At 49.6% G+C, this 22,530-nt stretch overlaps 1 protein-coding gene across 2 annotated transcripts in view; it reads left to right on the top strand.

The window, feature by feature from the left end:
- CD247 (CD247 molecule) overlaps nucleotides 1-19,215 on the top strand; it is an 83,640-nt gene extending 64,425 nt beyond the window's left edge. Inside the window, exons 2-8 of one of the 2 annotated variants that reach the window (XM_017534085.2) lie at nucleotides 8,404-8,507; nucleotides 9,734-9,790; nucleotides 10,472-10,552; nucleotides 13,550-13,582; nucleotides 14,435-14,491; nucleotides 15,398-15,439; nucleotides 16,675-19,215. In XM_017534085.2, the coding sequence (XP_017389574.1) occupies nucleotides 8,404-8,507; nucleotides 9,734-9,790; nucleotides 10,472-10,552; nucleotides 13,550-13,582; nucleotides 14,435-14,491; nucleotides 15,398-15,439; nucleotides 16,675-16,740 (440 nt within the window). In that variant the 3' untranslated portion in view covers nucleotides 16,741-19,215. Of the gene's footprint in view, nucleotides 1-8,403; nucleotides 8,508-9,733; nucleotides 9,791-10,471; nucleotides 10,553-13,546; nucleotides 13,583-14,434; nucleotides 14,492-15,397; nucleotides 15,440-16,674 lie in introns of both variants that reach the window. The other variant, XM_017534084.2, reaches the window with a different exon arrangement.
- Nucleotides 19,216-22,530: the final 3,315 nt, after the last annotated feature.

Raw genomic sequence — 22,530 nt, 5'->3', positions numbered from 1 at the left:
AGGCATGAACCACCGTGCCCAGCGGGAAATATTTTTATGTAAAATGATTGTAATTTGTGGATAACAAAGACTTTGGATGGCCATCTGCTATAGTATTAATAATGGCTGTGTTTGAAAGTAGTATTATGGGCAATTTGGATTTTTTGCCTACTTTTCTGCACTTTTACATTAAGTTGACTTACTTGAAAAAGAAAAATGATCACAGGGGTCAGGCATGGTGGCTCACGCCTGTAATCCCAGTACTTTGGGAGGCTGGGGCAGGTGGATTACCTGAGATCAGGAGTTTGAGACCAGCCTGGCCAACATGGTGAAACCCCATCTCTACAAAAAAATACAAAAATTAGCTAGGCATGGTGGTGGGTGCCTGTAATCCCAGCTACTTGGGAGACTGAGGCAGGAGAATTGCTTGAACCCGGGAGGTGGAGGTTGCAGTGAATGAGCCAAGATCATGCCATTATACTCCAGTCTGAGCAATAGAGCGAGATTCTGTCTTTAAAAAAAAAAAAAAGGTAAGGAAAGAGAGAATCGCAAAGTATTGCTCAAAACATAACTTTAATGGAAATAAAAATATAAGAAGGAAAACATTTGCTCGTATTGTTGCTACCCCCAAGAAACCACACAGCCCTGTTCTTCCCTCTTCCATTGGAACCCTTGTCTATGGGAATACATAATTTGTAGGTAGTTTTGAACAAACTATCCAGTTTTACAGTGAAATATGAATATTTGAAATCCAACACTGAGGAGAGAATTGAAACAGCTGTGGCAATTTTTATTTATTTATGAGAAGTCTCACTCTGTCACCCAGGCTGGAGTGCAGTGGCACAATCTCGGCTCACTGCAACCACTGCCTCCTGGATTCAAGTGATTCTCTTGCCTCAGCCTCTCGAGTAGCTCGGATTGTATGTGCCTGCCACCACACCGGGCGAATTTTTTTGAATTTTTAGTAGAGATGGGTTTCACCATGTTGGCCAGGCTGGTAGGAGATTAAAGGGAGCAGTAAAACATTATATGGTGCCACTAAATTCACTGGAGTTGTTCTGTAGGTCAGGGTGATTGAGGCATCTCCAGCGGGTCATTGCTGTGAGCGTTGGGCAGTGTGAGTCCCAGCCTCACATTTGGTAGCAGGACCTCTGTATTTGTCAACCCCCCAGGCCTTGCAGCCCTCAAAAAAAAGAAAGCTAATTGTAGAGTCAAGAATATCACCTGCTCTAATGATTCAATCCTTGGAGAAGGAAGGACTCCACAGCCTGGTGGGGACCCCTCTCCCTGGCTCTGAGGATCATCAAGTCATTCAAGGGCAGTACCAAGTGGTGGTTAAGACCTGGACTGTGGATCCAGACGGGCCTGGGTTCAACCCTGGCTCTAGATGTTAGGCGTGTTGTTAATCTCTCTGAGCCTCAGTTTCCCTAGCTGTGAAATCAGTCACTGTGAAGACTGAATGAGAAAACTGATACATGTGGTTCCTGGCTCAGAATAAATCTTCAGTGGTTATAACTATTACTCTGTGTGTCTACCCTATACCTTTTCTGATGCAGTGAAAGTTATCAGTGAAAGGGAGCAGCCCGCTGAGGGGTGGTCTGGGTACCTCGATGCTGTGGTCAATGAGTTGGCATCACACCCAGCACCCTGCCCAACACAAGCACCCCCGTCCCCGGAGCTGCTGCCACTGCCTTCCTAAGAACAGTGACTTCCTGTTTTCTAAGTTCTTACCCTGCAGTGTAGTCACCAGTTGTGCCTGAGCCTGGGGGTGGAGCTGGGCAGCAACAGGACTCAGGGCTAAAGGTTGGGGGCTCAAAGGAAGGAAGGAAGGGTGGGAGTAGGAAGCTGGCCACTCCTACCCGGATCATGAGCTCCTGTGATTGATATTGATTCCATTAGTGCCCACCAACTGAGTGCTTACCAGGTACCAAGCCCTTCCCATTCGAGTGCCACACACCCTGGGAGGTCGCTGTGATTACTCAGTGATCACACAGTAGCAAAGCCGGGACTTGGATGGCAGTTGTCTGTGTTCGTAGGATTTATTCTAACCTGCTGTGCTTCCTATTAAAGTGGAAACAAGCTGGAAGAGGGTGAAGTTTGAAAGGTTGCCCTATAGAAATTGGAGGATCTGTGTGATTTGTGCTTCAAATTAGAGCTCTCCACCAGTAGTTGGTGGGTGCTGAGCTTCCTGTCACCCAAGATACTCAAACAGAAGCCAGAAGTGCCTCCCAAAGAGGAAATTCCTGAGTAGCTCTCTGTATGCGAAGAATCCCAGAGGCACTGAGGCAAAGTAGAGAGAGAAGGGACTTTGCATCAGATGCACTCAGAAAATTTCTAGCTGTGTGACCTGTCGGAGCTGCAATTTCATGATCTGCAAAATAGAACTGATAATTCTGCCCGTATTGTGCAAGGTTGTTCTGAGGATTAAGCCAGATCATGCTCGTGCAAAGACTTCTCTAAACTGTGTGCTTTGTGCATGTGTCACGTTATCGTTTTGTGACGTGAGGAGTTCTCAAAGTCTGCACGCTACCGAGCTACTGTGTGCCAGGCACTTTGTACATATCCATTATCTGTTTTTATCTTCACACACCCCTGAAGAGTGGGTATCCCTATCCTACGCTGGGGAGCCTGGCCAGGTTCTGTCCCCAGCCCTGGCATGGCATGACGGGGTGGGAGGAGGGAAGGCCGTTCCCTGCTGCCACTGCCTGTCCCTACGGAACCTCTCAGCATGAGCCACTGTGCGCGGCACCCCACACACTTTACCGCATTGCTCTGTACCCATGAAGTCAGTCTTGTCAAAGCCCTTTTGCAGATAAGAGAACTGAAGCTCAGGGAGGTTAAGAGAGGTGTTCCAAAACAAGGCAATAAAGGGGCAGATTCCACATTTGAGTCTTTGAGTCTTTCTGACTCGGAGGCTTGTGTTCTTTGCTCTTCTCTAACCCTGTGATGTGCTGGTGCGGAGGGGAAATGGGCAAGTGAAACCGTAAGGCACGGTCTGTGCTTGCCAGAGCCCCTGGTGGGGGAGGACTTGAAGTGAACTATTTACAAGCTGCTGTGACTAAGTGTCAAAACTGGACAAAAGGGCAAGGGCCGTGAATTCAGAGATAGGAGGAAACTCTGGGTCCTGTGCCTACAGGTCAGGTGCGTCGAAGGCAGAAGGCTAAGGAGAAGTACCTGGAGCCAGGAGACCCAGGAATTCCTTTCCAGCTTTGCCGCTAACCTGCAGGTGTCCTTGGTGAAGTTGCTTCATTCCTCTGATCTCAGTTTATCCACCTGTGAATTGGGCCCAATAATAGCCTCCTGTTTGTCTCCTGGCACTCGTAAGACTCAAACTCCATCAGACACAGGAAGTCACTTTAAAAGCAGAAACTGGGGTTCAGATAAGAAGAATCCTTATTAGTTGGATGTGAGGGAGTCCCGCAACAGGATTTGCTGGAGGAGGAGGATGGCTGGAGGGGAAGAGGCCACCAGCGTGTATCTGTAGCCTCAGGGTATGGCAGGACCAGGTTGATTAAGGCCTGATCCCTGTTACCAGAAGTTCACAGTCTGGCTCAGAAACAGACAAACACAATTCAAATAAATCTCACCCAGAGAAACCAAATTCTGAAAGGACAGGTGTGCCTCCCCCAGGGTGCCCTCTGGGGCCCCAGAATCTTCCTGTTAATGGTCAGTGCCATGAGACTTCCTGAACTCAAGGCTTTTATGGAGATGACAAAAGGCTATATAGGGATGGCGAGGCTCAACTGACTAATTAGACACATAACACTTAGATACAATGACCCACATGCTTAGATACTCTGTGATCATCTCTGGCTGCCCCCGAGCCTCTGGGTGTCTCACTTGGCCTATTCCTGGTATCCTGCTACAGGGCAGGCTCCAGCTTATTGTGCATGGGCTTACAGTAGAAATCATGGCAATAACAATAGGTGGCGTAATGGAACACATACTCTTAAAGGGTCCTTCACCCCATAATAATTATTTTATTTGATTCTCACCTCATAAGAAGTATGGTATTTGGCCAGGCACGGTGGCTCACACCTGTAATCCCAGAACTTTGGGAGGCCGAGGTGGGTAGCTCACTTGAGGTCAGGAGTTCAAGACCAGCCTGGCCAACATGGCAAAACCCCATCTCTACTAAAAATACAAAAATTAGCTGGGTGTGGTGGTGGGTGCCTGTAATCCTCAACTACTCAGGGGGCTGAGGCAGGAGAATCACTTGAACCCAGGAGGTAGAGGTTGCAGTGAGCTGAGATTGCACCAGTGCACTCTGCCTGGGTGACAGGAAAAAAAAAAAAGTATTTAATACTCACCTCCATCTAGTGAGACAGATAGTATTGTTACCCCCATTTTACAGATGAGAAAACCAAGGCTTAAGAGAGTTCTACCATACAGTTCAGATGTACAGTATGTAAAAAGGATCAAAGCTTTAACTTTGTTTCTTCTATCTGTTTGACAGAAATTTACATTTACATTTATTGTAGGCCACAGCTGTATCTCTATGAAAGGCCAGGCTTCCCTCACGTGCTCTGGCCCCTGTAATGATTTAGCTCTGAATCTCAACCCATTCATGGCAACGCAATGAAGTCCCCATGCCCAGGTTCCACTCCAGGCCACTTAAGCCAGAGCCTCAGGGCAGAGGGCAGTGGATTGAGAGAGTGTGTGAGAAACCTCTGTCAGTCTCTGGGGCTCCTGTCAAATGCTGAGGTTCTCCTGGGTGCTGTGAATCTGGGGCAGGGATCAGGAACATGAAATAAAACAGCTTCCCCACTTGTACAGGAAAGTAGCTACTATATAATGCCCTGAAACCTCCGAGGAAGCAGCTGTTGGTCCCTTTGGGATGGAATTGGTAGAAATATGAAGGTGCAGGAGCGGACACAGGGAAGAAGCTAGGACAAGGAGACAGTAGCGATGTGGTGCCTGTGAGCTGGCATCCTGCAAAACTGTCTGCGGTCCAGGAAGCCCCTACGCCTTATGTGTGGCCTCCAGAGCTCAGCCTTAAGCCCCGTGAGCGCAGGGACTCAGACTCGACCCAAATATCAGACATCATTTTCTTTTGATTCTCATCATAACCCTTAAGGTAGATATGATTACCCTCCATTTTATAGATGAAGAAACTGAGGCCCAGAGAGGGAAGTCAGTTGTGCAAGACCACACAGCTAGTAAGTGGCAGGGGAAGAACTCAAACCCACCTGTACCCAATCCAGAGTTCATTCCATTTCAATAGTTCTGGGCACAGAGCAGATGCCCAATGAATAGTTAATTGCATAACGGAATCAGGTCCTGCATCCCTGCACGGAGCTTTCTGGGCCATGACTGTCGTCCTCAGGCCCATCTCTCCCAGCACAGACACAGTGGGATTGAGGAGAGGGAGGGTCCTACACAGGGAATTATGTTGCGGTCAGTATCCTGTTCTCCCAACCACACACAGTACGTTTGTCATCAGTCATAACACTATGCTATAGGAAGGAAGGAGGGAGGGAGGGAGGGAAAGAGGGAACTTGTTTACATTACTTATCTCAGGGAGGTGCCCAATCCCCCTGCCCCGTACCGTGCTGAGTCAGCACAACACAAATTCCCCTGCCCTGGTACTGTGTTGAGTCAGCACAACACAAAGAAGTATTTATTTGTGGTAAATTTACTGCCCAGTAATTTTTCTGTTCTAATTTTCTGTGACAAGCAGCTGAGTGATTTTCTCCTGGCTTTTTTTTCCTGAGTCTCAACCAGTCCCATAAATCGCCACTGTTAGCTCCTCTGCAGCCCTAACAGCAAAAAGTCACCCCAGATTTGGTAGCCTTCATGGGGACTGGCTTGTCCCCCAGAGGCCTTTAGATGCTCCCTAGGTCAGTGAGGGCTGCCAGCACTGCCTTGGGGCCAGAGGGCAGGCACACCTGGGCTGGGCCCAGCATCTTCCCCATCGCTGAAGCCCAGCTCTGAAAAGTTCTATGATATTGAGTGACTGCCCTGTGCTCTGATGCAGGGGCTGGAGGAAGAGGCAGCCATTGGTCTCGGGTGCTTACAGCCTGGATGGAGGGCATCTGAGTCCCATAAGTTACGTTTGTAGAGTGCTTTGAGGGATACAGGCTCTTGAACAGACATCCTCTTATGTTTTCCTCCAGGGCTCAGGTGGTGGGACAGTCTGATTTCAACAGGTGTTGAGTGGAGGGGTAGAGTGCAGACCTGGAAGAGGACCTGGCTCAGAAGGCAAGAGGGTAGAAGAACTGGATGTGTTCAAGGAAGAATGGGGTGTGAAAGGCAGGAGCAGGAGAGACAGGGTGGCATCAAGGTGTGGTCTTCTCAGGCCTGGACTGGTGACGGCAGAGCCTAACCCGCTGGACAAGGAGTTTGGCCTCTCCTCCGAGTGGCTGGGTTATCAGTGGTCTCTGGTCAGAGTCTTTGGGAAGTTTGCAGAGATCAGCTGCCTGGGGGCAAGAGGGGTTCTGAATTAGGGTTGAAGTCAAAAACTTGGGGATGGAAGGACTCAGGGTGGTGGGGGTGCAGGTGCTGGGGCTGCCTTTGAATCATCTGCTTCCATGACTCGTCGGGGAGGCCAAAACGTTGCTGGCAGGAAGGTGTAGGCGGGGCTGGCCCAGGGGCAGGAAGGGGACAAGAACTGCCAGGGATCAGTCCTGCGCTGCCTCTCACTGTGTGCTCTGAACCTGAAGCCTCCGTGCCTCAGTGTCCGAGTGTGGGTGGCAGGAGGATCTGACGAAGATTACATTTACTGCAGTGTCTGAAGAAATGTTAGTTTTCACCCTGTTTAACAGGAGAGGCAGCTGACAGAGGGTACATCACCTGCCCCAAATCACACAGCTAGCAAGAATGACAGCACTCCCACATACGGCCTCTACTCCGTCTGCCCTAATGTGTGTCTGACGGCCACCAGAGGGCGCCCCGGTCTTGGGAGACAGACACTGGAGGGGCTGGCCTGGGACCTCTGCTCTAGTTGCCAGGCAGGGGTTGAGTGAGATGGAGGCCATGCCCTGTTTTACAGGTCGAGTGCTGCACGTTTACCTAGTAGGACGTATGGTCTAGACTAAAATCCGGGTCTCCTCATTCACAGTGCAGAGATGTTTCAAATAAAAACACTTTTTTTTTTTCTTTGAGACAGTCTCACTCTGTCACCCAGGCTGGAGTGCAGTGGTGCGATCTTGGCTCACTGCAACCTCCGCCTCCCAGGTTCCAGCGATTCTCCTGACTCAGCTCCAGAGTGGCTGGGATTACAGGTGCCCGCCACCACACCTGGCTAATTTTTGTATTTTTAGTAGAGATGGGGTTTCACCATGTTGGCCAGGCTGGACTGGAACTCCTGACCTCAAGTGATCCACCTGCCTCAGCCTCCCAAAATACTGGGATTACAGGGATGAACCACTTCGCCCAGTCTAAAAATGCAAACTTTTATTTAACCAGAGTATTTACTGTACCTCGTGTTCTCCAGCCCATTGTACTCCAATGGCGGGGTCACTAAACATGCATGACTGCAGCCTGACAAAGGTTAACATGGCACTAGGAGTTCAGGACCCCTTGGAAATTTGCTGTGGGAGAGGCTAACATAGAAGGGACCTTTGAGCTGCAGTTTGTAGGGTGCATCGAATGTCACTGAATAGCAGGGCTTCAGGGAGAGAGATGGAGGGAATACGAAGAGGGAACAGTGTGTGCAAGGCAAATAGTCCCGAAGAGCAGGGCATGTCCTGGGAATGGGGCGTGTGTAGTGGGAGGAGGGGAGACGAGAAGGCAGAGGCCATGGAGCTGGGACTGGGGGGCAGGGAGATGCTCGCCTAGGTGGGGAGAGGCACCAAAGCTACCTCTGTCTGTTGCCCATGAGACCTTTCAGGGCACAGGGAAGGGAAGCTGAGCACCAGACCCCACTGTCTTGGGTGAGAGAGTACCTGGCACTGAGGAGGCAGGGAGTGGGGAGAGTTAACCCAGATTCTCCCTGTCCTAGTTACTGTTAGATATTGAAATGGTCTCATTTGACCATCATTTGACCTATTGTCTCCCTGTGGGTAGGCCTCGGAGCCACACATCTCAGGCCAGGAGTTCCATTCTTCCGGACGTGAACATCTTCCCAAGGCTTCCAGAGTTCTTGGTTCACACAGGGGCTAACATGGCTGCACTTCCATGTCCCAGAGGCAGGAGCTCTGTGCACAGACGACAACCTCACCTTCCCACTTTGTTCCCACTCCTCCCATTTCCCAGGTTCTTTGGCCCCACAGTGGCCACATCTGCCATTAGGGCCAATGGCTTTTCCAGGAGCTGGTTGAGGTGGGAGGGAGGGAGTGGTGATCAGGCTGAGGCATGGGGATTGGATCTGGTCTCTGTGTCATAATTTCTTTGGCCACAGTCAGTCCTAGTGCCAGCCTGGAGTGATGGGGTTGTGTTCTGGTCACCCTGGGCCTTGCTGACTGACTTTATCTCTTGACACAGAGGCACAGAGCTTCGGCCTGCTGGATCCCAAACTCTGCTACCTGCTGGATGGAATCCTCTTCATCTATGGTGTCATTGTTACTGCCCTGTTCCTGAGAGTGAAGGTGGGTACCACTGGGCTTTGGGAGGAGGGCACGGGGTCCCCCACTTGATGGATATTCAGAGGGTCCTTGGTCTTGGACAGTTTCAAGCTTGGGTGGTGCCTGGAGCTTGGTATCCAGGAGCAAAGCAGGGACCAGCCAAGTGTGTGCCTTGAATGGGCTGAGGAGGAGGTGAGGTGTCTGGCTGAGATGAACCGGGTAGGAGGGAGAGCCTGGTGCTAGGCGCCTCCATGACGAACCATACAAATGTGTGCACTTCAGAGTGTCTCGGAGAAGGCGATACTGCTGGAGACAAAGAGGCTTACACTCAGGCAGAGATCCTGCTGTCTAAGTATGAATGAAGGCCATGTTAGCCTTTCTCTTGTAAAGGCTCTTTCCTCATCTGTACTTGGGAGAGTGGGCCAGAGCATGGGTTTTCACTTGGTGCCTTGCAGACCCTGGATTTCTTGGTGGGGCTGGTCATTATGTGGGCAGAGGCTGGAAGAATTTAGGAGTAAAGGGGGAGGATCTAGTTCCAGTCATCCCTGCGGTGCTCCCCAACCCATTTCTTGCTTATTTTGGACTTGGGCATAAGATTTTATTTGAAACCAAATCTTTCTTAAGTTTGAAAACGCTGCTCTAGGTGATTTCTAAGGTTGTTTCCAGTGCTCTGGATCTGTAAGACCTTGCAGTTTCTCCTGGCTGAGGCGGCATGAACTGAAGCAAGAGTTGAGGCTGTGTCAGCTTCCAGCAGATGCTCAGGACACTAAGCGAGCCCAAGGCTTCCTGGGCACCGGCGTAGCCGGGCGATGGCAGAGGGCTGGGCGAGTGGTGCACGCACGCATCCTGCCCCAGGGGTCAAGATAGGAGGCCGGACCTTGAGCAGCCGCCATCCACCCTGATTGTTCTCGGAGCTCCTGGAGGAAGGGACCCTAGAAAATGCTCCACGTCCCCAGGGGGCACAGACCAAGAACCTTACACCTCTGCGCACGCGCGAGGACGCTAGCTAGCTTGGGAAGAATAAACTCCAGCGGGTCCTGGGCCAGCGTGATAGAGGCACATGTCAAAGGCGGGAGAAAAATGGACAGTTGGGCTCAGAAAAAGGGGCTGTCACGCCCCGGCCCCTGCAAGGGCTCAGCCCCAGGAGGCAGGGCAAGAATCGTTAGTTGCCAAGGAGCGGAGTAGGGCTGTCCCTCGGGTTACCGCGCGCCCTCGCGGAGCAGTAACGCGCTTTGCTCTCTGTGTCGCAGTTCAGCAGGAGCGCAGACGCCCCCGTGTACCAGCAGGGCCAGAACCAGCTCTATAACGTAAGTGAGCCTCGCCGCAGACCCTCCCGGAAAGGAAGGGCAGTCCCCTTCTCGGACCTAGGGAACACACCCTCCAGAGTCCCGGGTTTAGGTCTGGTCCCCAGCTATCACCTCTGACCCGAATGCAACTTGTTTAGCCTCAGTTTTCTAACCTGTAAAACAGGGGTAGTAATTGTGCCTGTCTCAAAGGGCGCCATAAGGATAACATGCTTAGTAGCTTGATGCATGGAAGGAGCTTAGTATAGTGCCTGCCACTAGTGAGCCCCCAAGCCATCAGCAATTTGCAAAAGCTAGAGTGGGTGAAGAAGGAATGTGTTCGAATCTTCCCAGCAAGGGAAAGCGATGTTACACTACCTGTGCAATGGGACTCCGGTGGAACTGACCACCACCTCTGAGGCCCAGCTTCTCTCCTTGCTCACAGGAATGTTGTTCCTTATCCTGTTGGACTGATCAGCATATAGTACTTGGTGACCTTTGGGGATCCCACCCACCGTCATGGTAGCGCGTGTTCTCTGAGATGCGATGGCGGTCTCCAGATGAACCTGTTACCACTCCCTCCCCAGCCCCGGCCCCTTTTTTTTTGAGCCACCCCAGAGAGGGAAACCACACTCCCCAGTGCAGCTGGCCCCATCCTTCTGAGGCTCCTCTGCCCTGTGTCGGACACTTTCTTGTCTCTTTTAGGAGCTCAATCTAGGACGAAGAGAGGAGTACGATGTTTTGGACAAGAGACGGGGCCGGGACCCTGAGATGGGGGGGAAACAGGTAAGGGTTCCTCTGTCTTCCTGTGTGTTCCTGCATGTGTGGTAGGGCTCAGCCCAGGCTGCAGGAGAGGACTTCTCAGCCCCAGCTCACTCTGCAACCAGACTTGACCCTCAGTGTGTGGGCCCAGGACAAGAGAAGAGATGGAGACCCACTTGCTGCCACATCCTCTTCTTCCTCCTTGGCTCCATTCTGCATCTCAAGGGGCCTCACCCCTGGCTGTGGCACCCCCCTCATGTCTAAGCTCCACCCACTCCTTGGCTATCCTGAGATGCACACTTGGTGGCACCGTCTGCCCCAGGAGGACAGACCTGGTGAAGAGGTCCACACAGGAAGGGCCCAAGATCCCTGGACAAGTCCTGGGTACCCCTCTGGAGTATGGCTGGAGTGTGGTCCCTGGGGCTCTGACTTCTTGGCTGTGTAGACTCTACCCTGTGGGTAGGGGAGCAGCTGGATGAGACCACAGTAGCGTCCTCTTCGTTTTTTCCACTTCATTCTGATTTCCTTCCTTTCTTCCTTCATCCCTCCCTCCTCCCCTTCCTTCCTTCCTCTTTCTCTCTCTCTGTTTATTGTATATTGACAAATTGTATATCTATATATTTAATGTTATGATTTTTGAATATGTGAAAGGATTAAACTAACATATTTATGACTTCAAATATTTAACATTTTTGTGATGAGAACATTAGGCATTTACTCTTAGTTATTAAAATGTATAGTACTCAAGTATTAGCTATATTCAGCGTGCCATGCTATTGATCTAAAAATAAATTTGCTCTTCCTATTTAGTTGAGGCTTTGTACCCTATGACTGTCATCTTCCCATTCCCCCCATTCCCCAGCCTCTGGTAAACATCATGCTACTTATCCATGCTTCTGTGAGTTAAACTGTTTTAGATTCCACATACAGGTGAGAACACGCAGCGTTTGGCTTTCTGTGCCTGGCTTATTTCACTTCGCATGATGGTTTCTGGTTCCGCTCATGTTAGAGCAAATGACAGAATTTCTTTCTTTTTAAAAGCTGAATAGTATTGCATTGTACATATGTTCCACAGTCCTCTTTATCTTAGGTTGATTCCGTAACTTGGATATTGTTAAAACTGCTGCAGTCAACATGGGAGTATAGACATCTCTTCAACAAATAGACTTCAAATCTTTTGGGTAAATACCCAGAAGTGGGATTGTTGGGTCATATGGTAGTTCTATTTTTAGTTTTTTGAGGAGCCTCAATGCAGTTTTTCCATGATGCTGGTATTCATTTACATTCCCACCAACAGTGTGCTATGGTTTTCTTTTCTCTCCATCCTTGCCAGCAATCGTTGTCTTTTGTCTTTTTGGTAATAGCCATCCTAACAGGTGTGAGGTGATCTCATTGTAATTTTACCTTTTTTTTTCTTGGAGACAGAATTTCACTCTCATTTCCCAGGCTGGAGTGCAATGGCACAATCTCGGCTTACTGCAACCTCCACTTCCCGGCTTCAAGGGATTCTCCTGCCTCAGCCTCCTGAGTAGCTGGGATTACAGGCACGTGCCACCACGCCTGGCTAATTTTGTTTTTTTAGTAGAGACGGGGTTTCTCCATGTTGGTCAGGCTGGTCTTGAACTCCTGACCTCAGGTGATCTACCTGCCTCTGCCTCCGAAAGTGCTGGGATTACAGGTGTGAGCCACCAGGCCGGCAAGTGGTTTTACCTTTTATCTCCCTAATGGTCAGTGAGATTAAGCATTTTTTTCATGTGTCTCTTAGCCATTTATGTCTTCTTTTGAGAAATGTCTATTCACCTCTGATTTATTATAGAAGTTTTACAGTTTCAGGTCTTGTGTTTAAGTCTGTAATCCATTTTGAGTTGGTTTTTGTATACGATGTGAGATAAGGTCCAATTTCATTCTTTTGCATGTGGATATCCAGTTTTTCCAACACCATTTATTGAAGAGACCATTCACTTTCCATTGCATATTCTTGGCACCTTTTGCTAATTGTTTGTCTGGGACCTATGGTACTATATTGAAGAGAAATAGTGAGCGTGGGCATTGTCTTGTTTCAGATCTTAGAGAAGGGAGGAAAGGCTTCAGCTTTTGCCTGCTGAGTGTGGTGTTAACTGTGGATTGCTCAGATGTGGACTTTAGTGTGTGGAGGCACATTCCTTCTATACCTAATTTGTTGAGAGAGTTTTTAGCATGAGAGGATGTTAAGTTTTGTCAAATGCTTTTCCTGCATCTAGTGAAGTGATTATGATGTTTTTTCTTCATTCTGTTAATGTGGTGTGTCATGTTTATTGATTTCATTTGCTGAACCATCCTTGCATCCCAGAGATAAATCCCACTTGATCACAGTGAATGATGTAAGGTGTTGTTAAATTTGGCTTGTTAGCGTCCTCTTAAGAGCAGGGCTCAGGACAAAGGCCAGGGCTGTCCTGGTGTAAGGGCAGTGCTGCCTGATGCTGCCAGTGGTCACGCCTGTCCTTCCAGCCCCCGTCCAGGCTGAGCCCTTGCTGGTTGTGCTGTTGCTAGAGTGAATAGAGAGGCTGTAGATTTCCTTGACCACTCCTCACCCCACTGTCAAAGTTTATCTTGGCTCCTCTCCTCTTGTCTGGACTAGGAGGGTGTGGGGAGGACCTCACTAGCAGTGGCTGGCCCTGCTCCAAATGATGGTATGCGGCACCTTTTGTCTTCCGCCAGAAGTCCCACTTGCCAGCTTGTGATGTATATGGGGGTCTGTCTGCAAGGGGATGGATAATCTACGGGCTTATCCCCACCAAACATGGGGTTGGGTGTGCCCCTAAGTGTATCCAACTGCAGTAACCAAGTGTGAGCCATGTAGTGCAGTCGGTCCCCAGCAGTGGCCTAGGCAAGGCTGGGGTAGCACAAGGAGGAGAGAGAAGGATAGCAGAGCCCCAGGGGGTTGTGGCTGGTGAGGGAGGGCAGGATGGGGCTTGCTGTACTTTCATGGCTTGGGTTTGTGTTTCTCTCCCTCTAACGTCTTCTCTTTGTCTTTTCTAGCAGAGAAGGAAGAACCCTCAGGAAGGCCTGTACAATGTAAGTAGAGGAGATGTCACATTTGACTTTGGAAAGTTGGAGGGGCGCTGGGGGAAGGGCTCCGGGGGAAGGGTGCCGGAGGAAGGCATTGCTCCACACTCCTTAGTCTTTGTCTGTCCAGACCGTCCCTTCCTGGGGGGAGTAGTGCCTCACTTTCTTGCGGCCTGCAACAGTATCTGCTTCTAGAAAGGCTCCTTAGCTAAAAAGTGCGGAGTGATCTCCCTCCCCGACCCCTGCTGCTGGAGTTCCCAAGTCAGCCTGGAGCGTAGCGGGACACAGCAAGGTCAAGCTGGGCAAGAACGAGGGGTTGGTCCCTTGGAGGGTCTCCTGTCCTGGGTGCTTGTCTTCTGAGTGTCCCCCCTTATTGGAAGGTCAACCTCACCCTCCTGGGTGTGACCCTGATTACTGACCTGGGTTGCCTTGCAGGGGACTCTTGCAGCCTCCCGTGAGGAGGGAGGGTTGATCCACAGCCAGTGGGTTTGGCTGTGTAAAGAGACAACTTGCTCAGATAAATGATGCTGGGGCTCCAGGTGAGCCTTTGTTTTGTCCAGTCTCTGTGTCTTTGTCTAGAACTCCACATCCTATCTTTCTGAGCCTAACCCGAGCTCCTCAGCTCAGTGCAGAGGGCTGGCAGCTCAGAGACTCCAAAGGGCTGAGGACGAGGTGGGTGGACTGGAGCTGGTTGTGGGCAGAGAAGTTTGTGTGCATAAGGTTTGGAGCCATGATTGTGGCGCCCTCCCTCCCCGTTACTGCTGCCAACTTGGGGATCAAGAAGCTTCCTCTTGTAGGGGAGCCTGCTGCCTTCTGCATTAGTTGGTGAAAATCAGTGCCCCATGTTCTTTTCTTCCTCAGGCACTGCAGAAAGATAAGATGGCAGAGGCCTACAGTGAGATCGGGATGAAAGGCGAGGTGAGTGCTGCTGTTTAATTCCCAAGGGAGTTCCTCGTGGTCCTCCAGACACTCCTGCTGCAGGCCTCCTTTCCCACCCACTTCTCATCCCAGCTGCAAATGCCCAAGTGGTGGCCATCAGAGGTGAAGGCGAACCTGGCTGTCACCCAGTCAGAACGTTAAGAAACCAAGGAAGGGCTGATGCTCTTTGAGGATTGAAAACCAAATCGAGATTCTGTGACAGCCTAAGCTTTGCAAAAGCAGGTCTGTTTTAATAACAGGAAGCACCGAGTGCTTACTATGTGTTGCTGTGTTCGGTGCTCAGGACCACGGGTCCCAGGGCAACATGAAAATGTGGGACCCCTTCTTCACCAACAATTAAGAATTTCAAAATGGTGAGAGTGAAGCATTGATCCCTTCCAAGCAGGGGTTCTCTGTAGTTTTATTTAATTCCCACAGTAACGCACTGAGAAACATGTGCCCTGCGAGATGAAGTGACTTACCCAAGGTCTTACAGCTAGTAAACAGGGGAGCGTGACTGAACTGACTGAGCCAGAGCTCGTAACTGGTCAAAACAGTGGTTGTCAGTTAGCAGAAATGACTAACCAAGAACTTTAAGAGCTGAAGGGAGTCCATTTATCCAAGCAGTGGGCAACACAGGTCCTACAGGCCCTAGACCTTAGGAATCTGCTGGCTGTAAAGATCTGAGTGGGGTGGAGCAAACCCGAGCCCCACCATGGCCAGGCCTCACTTTATGCAGCAGAGATGAGGGTCTGACCAGGGACCCGAGGATCTTTCTCTTCCAGGGGCAGGGGTGCTGCTGGGAGACAGTTATCTCTGACTTCCTGGGTACCCTGGGAGGGGCCCTTGAGCAGAAATGCCACCGCTGACTGCCTTTCTCATCCTTTTCTCATTTCACTCCCAAAGAACCAGCGCCGGAGGGGCAAGGGGCACGACGGCCTTTACCAGGTAGGAGCTGCCGGCGTCCCTTCCAGGGAAGGGGCACCACAATCAAGGCCCCCACACTTTGCCTGCTGGTGGCACCAGCTCTTGCCAGCAGCTGGGCAGAGCAAGGCCAGGGCACCCATTCAGGCCAGTGGCAATGCCACTGCCAATAAGTCTCTAGAGCACAGCTGGGACTCAGCCATTCAAATTACTTGATTCCAACCATGCATTGTTTGGCTACGGCAGACACAGCAGCAGCTGTCTAGAGGTGCACAGCCCCCTGGCAGGTGCAGGTGGAGGCAAAGGACCACATGAGTGATGATCCTGCCTTTCTGGGTCCTTGCAGAACCCTTGCTCTGTGTCATTTCCTTAGACCTAGTAAGATGAGAGGATGGCTGGGAAGACTGAAGGAGAAAAGTTAAGAAAAATGACAACTTCAAAAAGAAAACATTATGTAGTTAGGTGCCTGGTTTTTGCAAGTCAGTGCAAATAATTATGCAAACTAAGCAATCAACCTACTTCTCTAAAATATGATCCCCACAGGTTCTCATTTCTCTCCTTCTGGCTTCCATGGGCTGTCATAGCTCGCTCTTCTGACTCCAGTGTCGGGATGCCCAGCTTACCTGAGTTGAGCAATATCAGAAGGGCCCCAGGAACTTACCTGTGTGTGGCTGCTGTTGATCCAACTCCTTCCTGGCCCCTGGACCAGGGAGACAGGAATTCCAGCAGGTCTGGGGCCAGCCTTGTGGGCCTGTTCCTGACCAAGAAAATACTGGAATAGCTGGGACTGGGAAGGAGGCTCTCAGAGGGCTGAGGCCAAGGAGCCCCTCCTTTCCCTGTGACAAGTCCAGGCTTCCTTTGGGCCCAGGTATCAGGATAGCAGATGCTCTGGAGCAGGCCCGGGCCCTTCCCCTGATTCCTGCTCAGGGTGGAAGGTGGGAGACTCCTTTCTCTTAGGTGTGACATGAACTTGGCAGGGCCCAGGCACTATAAGGCACAGAATTTGAGGAGCTAAAAAGAGGGGTGAGAACTGAGCTGGAAAGGAGCTGCAGCAAGGCCATTCCCAGCAGGGCACAGAACCCACCTCTCGAAGCTGTCGCAGCCGAGGCTCCCACCAGTGGGGTCAGCGGGACTCTTCCTGGTCCTCTGGAGGCTGGGTGGGTGGCCACGGGACTGTGCTGCAGACACCTGTTGGCCTCCGGGTTCGCTTCTGCCCACTGAGGCTGCTGACCCACTCTTTTCTGATTTGCTTTCACCAGGGACTCAGTACGGCCACCAAGGACACCTACGACGCCCTTCACATGCAGGCCCTGCCCCCTCGCTAACAGCCAGGGTATTTCACCACTGAAAGGCCAGACCTGCAGATATCCAGATTGAGACACAGGATAAAGCATTTACAACCCGGTTCACTCATCTCAGCCACGAAAGTATTACCCTTCATGTACAGGATGCTTTGGTCATATTCAGCTCCAAAACATCAGACTGCTGTCCTCGCACTCTTTAAGGGAGTGTGCCCCAGGGCTCATGGCCCTGGCCTTGGGCCCTCTGATTTGCCAGTGGTGCAGGCAGACCTGTCTCCTGGCGGCTACGTGTTCTCCCTGGGAGGCTGGCATGCCGTCTCTTACAGCCGAGTTGTTTTGTAAAAGCCCCAGAGAAACCGCAGATGCTAGCACTTGCCCTAATGTCTGTACAGTCAATGTTTGAGTGGCTTCACCCCTGCTGTAAATTTGGCTTCTGTTATCACCTTCACCTCCTTTCAAGGTAACTGTACTGGGCCATGTTGCACCTCCCTCCCTGGTGAGAGGGCCGGGCAGTGGGGCGGACAGGAAGGGAGCCTAGGTCAGGTGCAGCCAGGGAGCTGCAGGGGCATGGGAAGGTGGGCAGGCAGGGGAGGCTCAGCTAGGGCCTGCGAGGGCAGCAGGGTGGGGGGGGGAGTTCCCTGCCGGGGGCCTCTGTGCCACACCATTGAACTGCCACGTGCTATGGGGGCTGGAAGATGAACAAGACTGCCCTTGATGAGCTGTGCACAAAGTGGTATAAAGAACAGTATGGTTCCGCGGTGTGAACAAAGTGCCTGGGGGCAAGAGAAGGCCCTTGATTCGCCTCAGGCTTTCAGTAAATGACAAAACCATCATCGCGAAGGCCTCACAGGAAGACCCAGCACCATGGGACCTGTAACTGCCCAGCAGACAGTGGCAGGACAGGAAAAACCCCAGTCAATGTGCTGGGACACTGCTGTGTCATTACAAGGCACAGCCCATGGATGAAAAACGCTCTCTGCTCTGCCTTTTTTCTACTGTTTTAATTTATACTGGCATGCTAAAGCCTTCCTACCTTGCATAATAAATGCTTGAGTGAAAATGCAGCTTTGCTTTAAGCTTTATTTCAGCAGTCAGTGTCAGTCAAGCTTGTAATGGCAATTTAGTCATCAATCGGCAGGTTGCCCTTGGGGGAGGAGGGGAGCAGAACTGCTGATTCTTGGGAGAGAACAGGACCGTTCCTGGGAACCAGCACGTGAGCACAGGTGCGTCCTTGGAGGCAGGGTCGCACAGTGCAAGTGAGCTGGGCATCCAGGCTGGTGAGCTGTGCCTTAGAGTTGGGCTCGGTGCAATACAATGTGTCAGTACTGGCCCAGGCTTGTGCCAGAACCAGAGAGGGCTAAGGGAAAGGAGCCCTGCAGCCGGCGCCAGCTTGTGGGGTGCAGGAAAACAAGTGGGGGAGAGAGGCCAGCCTGGCACTCAGGCATCAGAATAGGCAGCACATAAGCAGAGGGTGTCTGGGAGTTATGCACAGCAGCTGACGCCACAGTGTGAAATGTCTCCGTGCACAGGGTGAGGAAGGGATGGAGGACAACCAAAGTCAGTTTCCCTCACAAAAGGTGAGGAAGCCTGAAGGGTAAAAGGCAGGGTGGAGTGGGGCAGGAACCAAGGTGCTTATGGTGATTCTGGGATTCCTGAGAGCACTTGGAAAAAATAATTTGGGAGATGAATTATGCGAAGAGTCTGAGAATGTGTGTGTGAAGTATCCAGAATACCAAAACACGGCAACTTCAAAGAAACTCCAACAATGTCAAAACACTTGGAAAATGGTTTAATGATGTTTTACAACAGAAAGAAACTGTACAGTTACAGTAAGTTTAATATATATAAAAAATTACAGCAGACAAATGCATCTACACAAAATCTACCATTTCATTCTGATTCACTGTCACCTACACAATCTCTCCCAAGCCTACAGCCCCTGCAGGCAGCCCTAGGAGGGGGAATCATCTAAAGGGCACTTTGAGAGAGACAGCACCGCTCATATTCCCCGCCACCTCCTCAAGCCTCGGGAGGCATCAGCTAATTCCCCAAAATGTAAAGTTGCCTGTGTTTCAGGTTTTCAAAACCAAGAAAACGTGTTTCCCAGGGGCACAGATAACAAGGTCCAGCACACCAAGTTATCAGCTGATTCTTAGAAAATATTTTTATCAGAGGGGAAATATTTGGCTAACAGGCGCTCTGGGGCAGTACGGCTACACAACAGCCACCCAGAGTGCAGGTTACGTAAGAGAAATGTAGAAGGACTCCCAACAAACCACCTCAGAATTGTCACTGCCTCATTAAAGCTGCTGGACAATTTCGGAAAGAATCATTTACACCACGTTTTAAGTTTCCACAAAGAAGAACTCAAACTCACATTTAAAGTACATAAAACAAAAAGTTCTCGGAGGCCAAGGGGCCAATTCCCCTTGTGCCCTTCCGTTGACAACAGTGGACAAGCACCCCTGAATTAATAATTAAGACAAAAAAGGAAGAAAAAGTGAGTTAAGATATTAAAAGAGAGAGACAAAGAAAACATCTTTAGAAAGACACGATCACTGTCTCTTTAAAAGAAAACAAAATCCCAGTTGGGAACAGTAATGAGGAATATGCAATCTAAATTGACACCTGGTGGGAGATTATTATTGAATATTATGTACACTCAGAACTTTTTCATTTTCTTTTTTATTATGAACACCTAGGCAGTGAAAACTGTTATGTTAATACATACATAGACACACCCAAAACATACAAAAATACTATTATTTCAAACTACTAAGAATAGGACAGTTCAATTATTTTCATGCTATGACTTTAAGAGCATTACACTGAAACAAGAAGTTAAACGACATTTTTTTTTAATATCCCAGAAATATACCAAAATATACATCTAAGCTTTGGAATTACTGAGGTTAGACTAATGCAAGTGCTGGGTAATCGTACTTAATACACAAGTCTAAGGTTCTGCAGGAAAGAAATTATCTTTGGTATCTGCATCAGGCTAATATTATTAACATTTGGATTTTGCTTTGGGATAGAGCTTGTATGACCCAAGAACCAAGTTCCCCCCTCCCCCAATCAACTGAGATTAAAAAGATCCATGTAAAAAGTTCCTTCATTTGCAATCCCCCCACCCCCCAAGTTAAAAAGTCACAGGCATCTACCTAGCACAAAAGGTTGTGAAGTACAATGCATAGTTGCACAGTGGTGCTGCAAAAAGGAAACAAAACTACAATCGAGAGAAATGAAAAGCTTGACCATCTTTCTGCACGTTTTCTCACAAACAGGACGGCCACTTCCAAGCAGTTCCAGTAAAGGAAAGAGAAAAACGGCTCAGAAGGGCACCTTGGCGTGCATTCGCCCAGCCCCAGAGGTTAAAGCACCCAGCAGAGCAGCCAATCATGCGCCAGTGTCTTCAGCGTCCCCCACTCTGTGGAGTCCTCGGGCCAGTCCAGCAGCAGCTCCCACCCTCCTGAGGCCCTGTGTTAAGTCCCCATAGTGACCCTGGTTGGTGTAGGGTGGATGATGGTGATGATGGGATTTTTTGACTTTTGTTTTGGAAAATCTGAAATGCCAATTTGTTTCAGGGCATGCTCACACGTTTGCGAGGGCCAAAGCTAGGGGCATGCACCTGTGCAGGACCCTGGAAGGTGGAAAACAGCTTGCCTGCCCTTTCTGATCCGGTCAGAGGGCGCCCACCTTCCCTGGCCTCACTCTTCCAACTGCCAGGACACCACAGGCTGGACTGATGCTGAAGACTTCCCTTTTCTTTGGTTCTTTTGTTTGTTTTGAGTTTATACAATCATTAAGAAATCTTTGGTTTTGGCTGGAAATTTTAAAAAAACAAAACAAAACAAAGAAACCACCCTCCCCTGGCTTATAGCAGCAGTATCATGACCTGGCTAAGCTTTTTGTCAGCATGAGGGGTGGGAATTGAAGGTTGGGAACTACATTCAAAGAAAAGGTGAAAGGGCTGGGGATGCAGCTTCTAGAGAGCCCACTGGATACGAGATTGTCAAATAATAATAATATTAATGATAAACTTAAATATTTGGATATTTTTGGTCATATCAAAGGAAAAAAAGTGAAATGTGTATGCAGCAGTCAGCTTAAAGGAGCCTTTGGTGTTTTCCCTTCTACCCAAAGTCCTGAAAAGAAACAGAACCCTGAGGCCTCAGAGGAGAAGGGGTTGGCCTCTACCCCACCAAGGAAAAGGCAAGTACTTGACGTGTGGCCAGCTGTCAGAAACGCAGGGTGGGGCAGGGGTGTGGATAGCTGGCCAGCCCCTAAAGGCAGGGTGGCCGGGAAAGCGGATGTTAAGAGACCTGTGAAGACCCCTTGCAACAAAAAGGAACAGAAGATTGCAATTTGCCCTCAGTTTGCAGTAGCTTTTAAGCAGCGACATTCAGAAGATTTAGGGGGTCCCACCCTAGACTACAGGTCCCATGATGCTATAGGCCAGAGTTTAACATGACTGAGAGGAGGGAGGGCAGACTTGGCAACTCTGTAGGGTTTCGAGAAAGTTAAAGCAAGTCACTTGGTCATGAGTTAGAAATGAGGTATACAACAGCTCCTGGACTTCTAGCGGGTAGAACAGCCCACGCTTACTTACCTAGCCTTCACTACGACCACAGATGAAGGGATGGAAGGACAGACTAATGCGGGAGGAGAGCATTTCCTGCAGAGTGAGACCTCCTGTGGACTGCGCAATGCACATGTGCCCATGCATGCAGAGGTAAGAAGCTGAAGTCTTTCTTTCCCTGGCCTGCCCTTAGGGAAGATACACCATTTCCGTTGTCAAAAGCCAATGTTGTTATGCTCCCTGCACCAACCTATCCTGTTTTCGCCAACTGTTTGCAGTTTTAAACCCATCCGGGCTGGCACTAGTCCTCTCTACTCTTAGAAAGTGTGTGCCTTCCGCACACTCATGCAGGAATGGAACCAAGGACATGGCACCCTCGCTGCCTACAACTACAGCTTTTCTAGCAGACACTGTCATTTTAGCTTCTGAAAGTGCATTTCTTTTCTTCCTGTTTTTAGACCATGAGACTCATTAAGGCTGGGTGGGAGCACAAAGTCTTTTCTCTACTTGGCTCTGTCCTTTTTCATTTGAAAGAGATCCCAATCTTAAGAAACTCAGCACTGTATCCAGCTGTCTGCCTGCAGACTTTGGGATATAATGTTTGAGAACTTAAATGCTGCTGCCAATTTATGAAAGAAGCCTTAAGCTGCTCTTGCGAGGCTGTGGCTAACTTATAGAATGATGAACAAGTAAACCAAGAAAACATGGGAAAACTTTGCAGCAGACCTTAACGTTTTTTAACGTAAATTAGTTTTGGGGTGTTAACTTTCTGACAATGTCCTGGGTTTAAACCAGAAGGTGGCATTGGGTGGTGGAGCCCTGTGCAGGGTGGGTAGATTCAGGGACACAGAAACAATCACAAATCACATCTTCCCTCCTAGGCCCAAGGGACCTTTGTTTCTGTGCTCAAAGCAGTGTTCCATTACATAACCTTGTTTTCCCAGAACTTCTGTTTCAAGGGCTCTAACCTTCAACATCCCTATTACCTACTTCTAAACCGATCTAGCACTTTGAAAACTCATACAGTATTAATACCACCTTTACATAATGTCAGAACAATAAGATTATTAGTAAAGCTTTTATGAAGTTCTGCAACCTGATCATTTTTGATGCAATATTCAGAGAGCAATCTATTTCTTTACCCTCTCCCCATTTCTGTGTCCTATCAATAGTACACCGAAACAATGAACTACTTGACTCCCTAGAGCCCATATATAAAAACATTTTGGAAC

This window comes from Cebus imitator, unplaced genomic scaffold, assembly GCF_001604975.1.
Source record: "Cebus imitator isolate Cc_AM_T3 unplaced genomic scaffold, Cebus_imitator-1.0 Scaffold84, whole genome shotgun sequence".
Taxonomy (NCBI): Eukaryota; Metazoa; Chordata; class Mammalia; order Primates; family Cebidae; genus Cebus; species Cebus imitator.
Note: the sequence above shows the minus strand (reverse complement) of the source record. Positions and strands in the feature narration are given on the sequence as shown.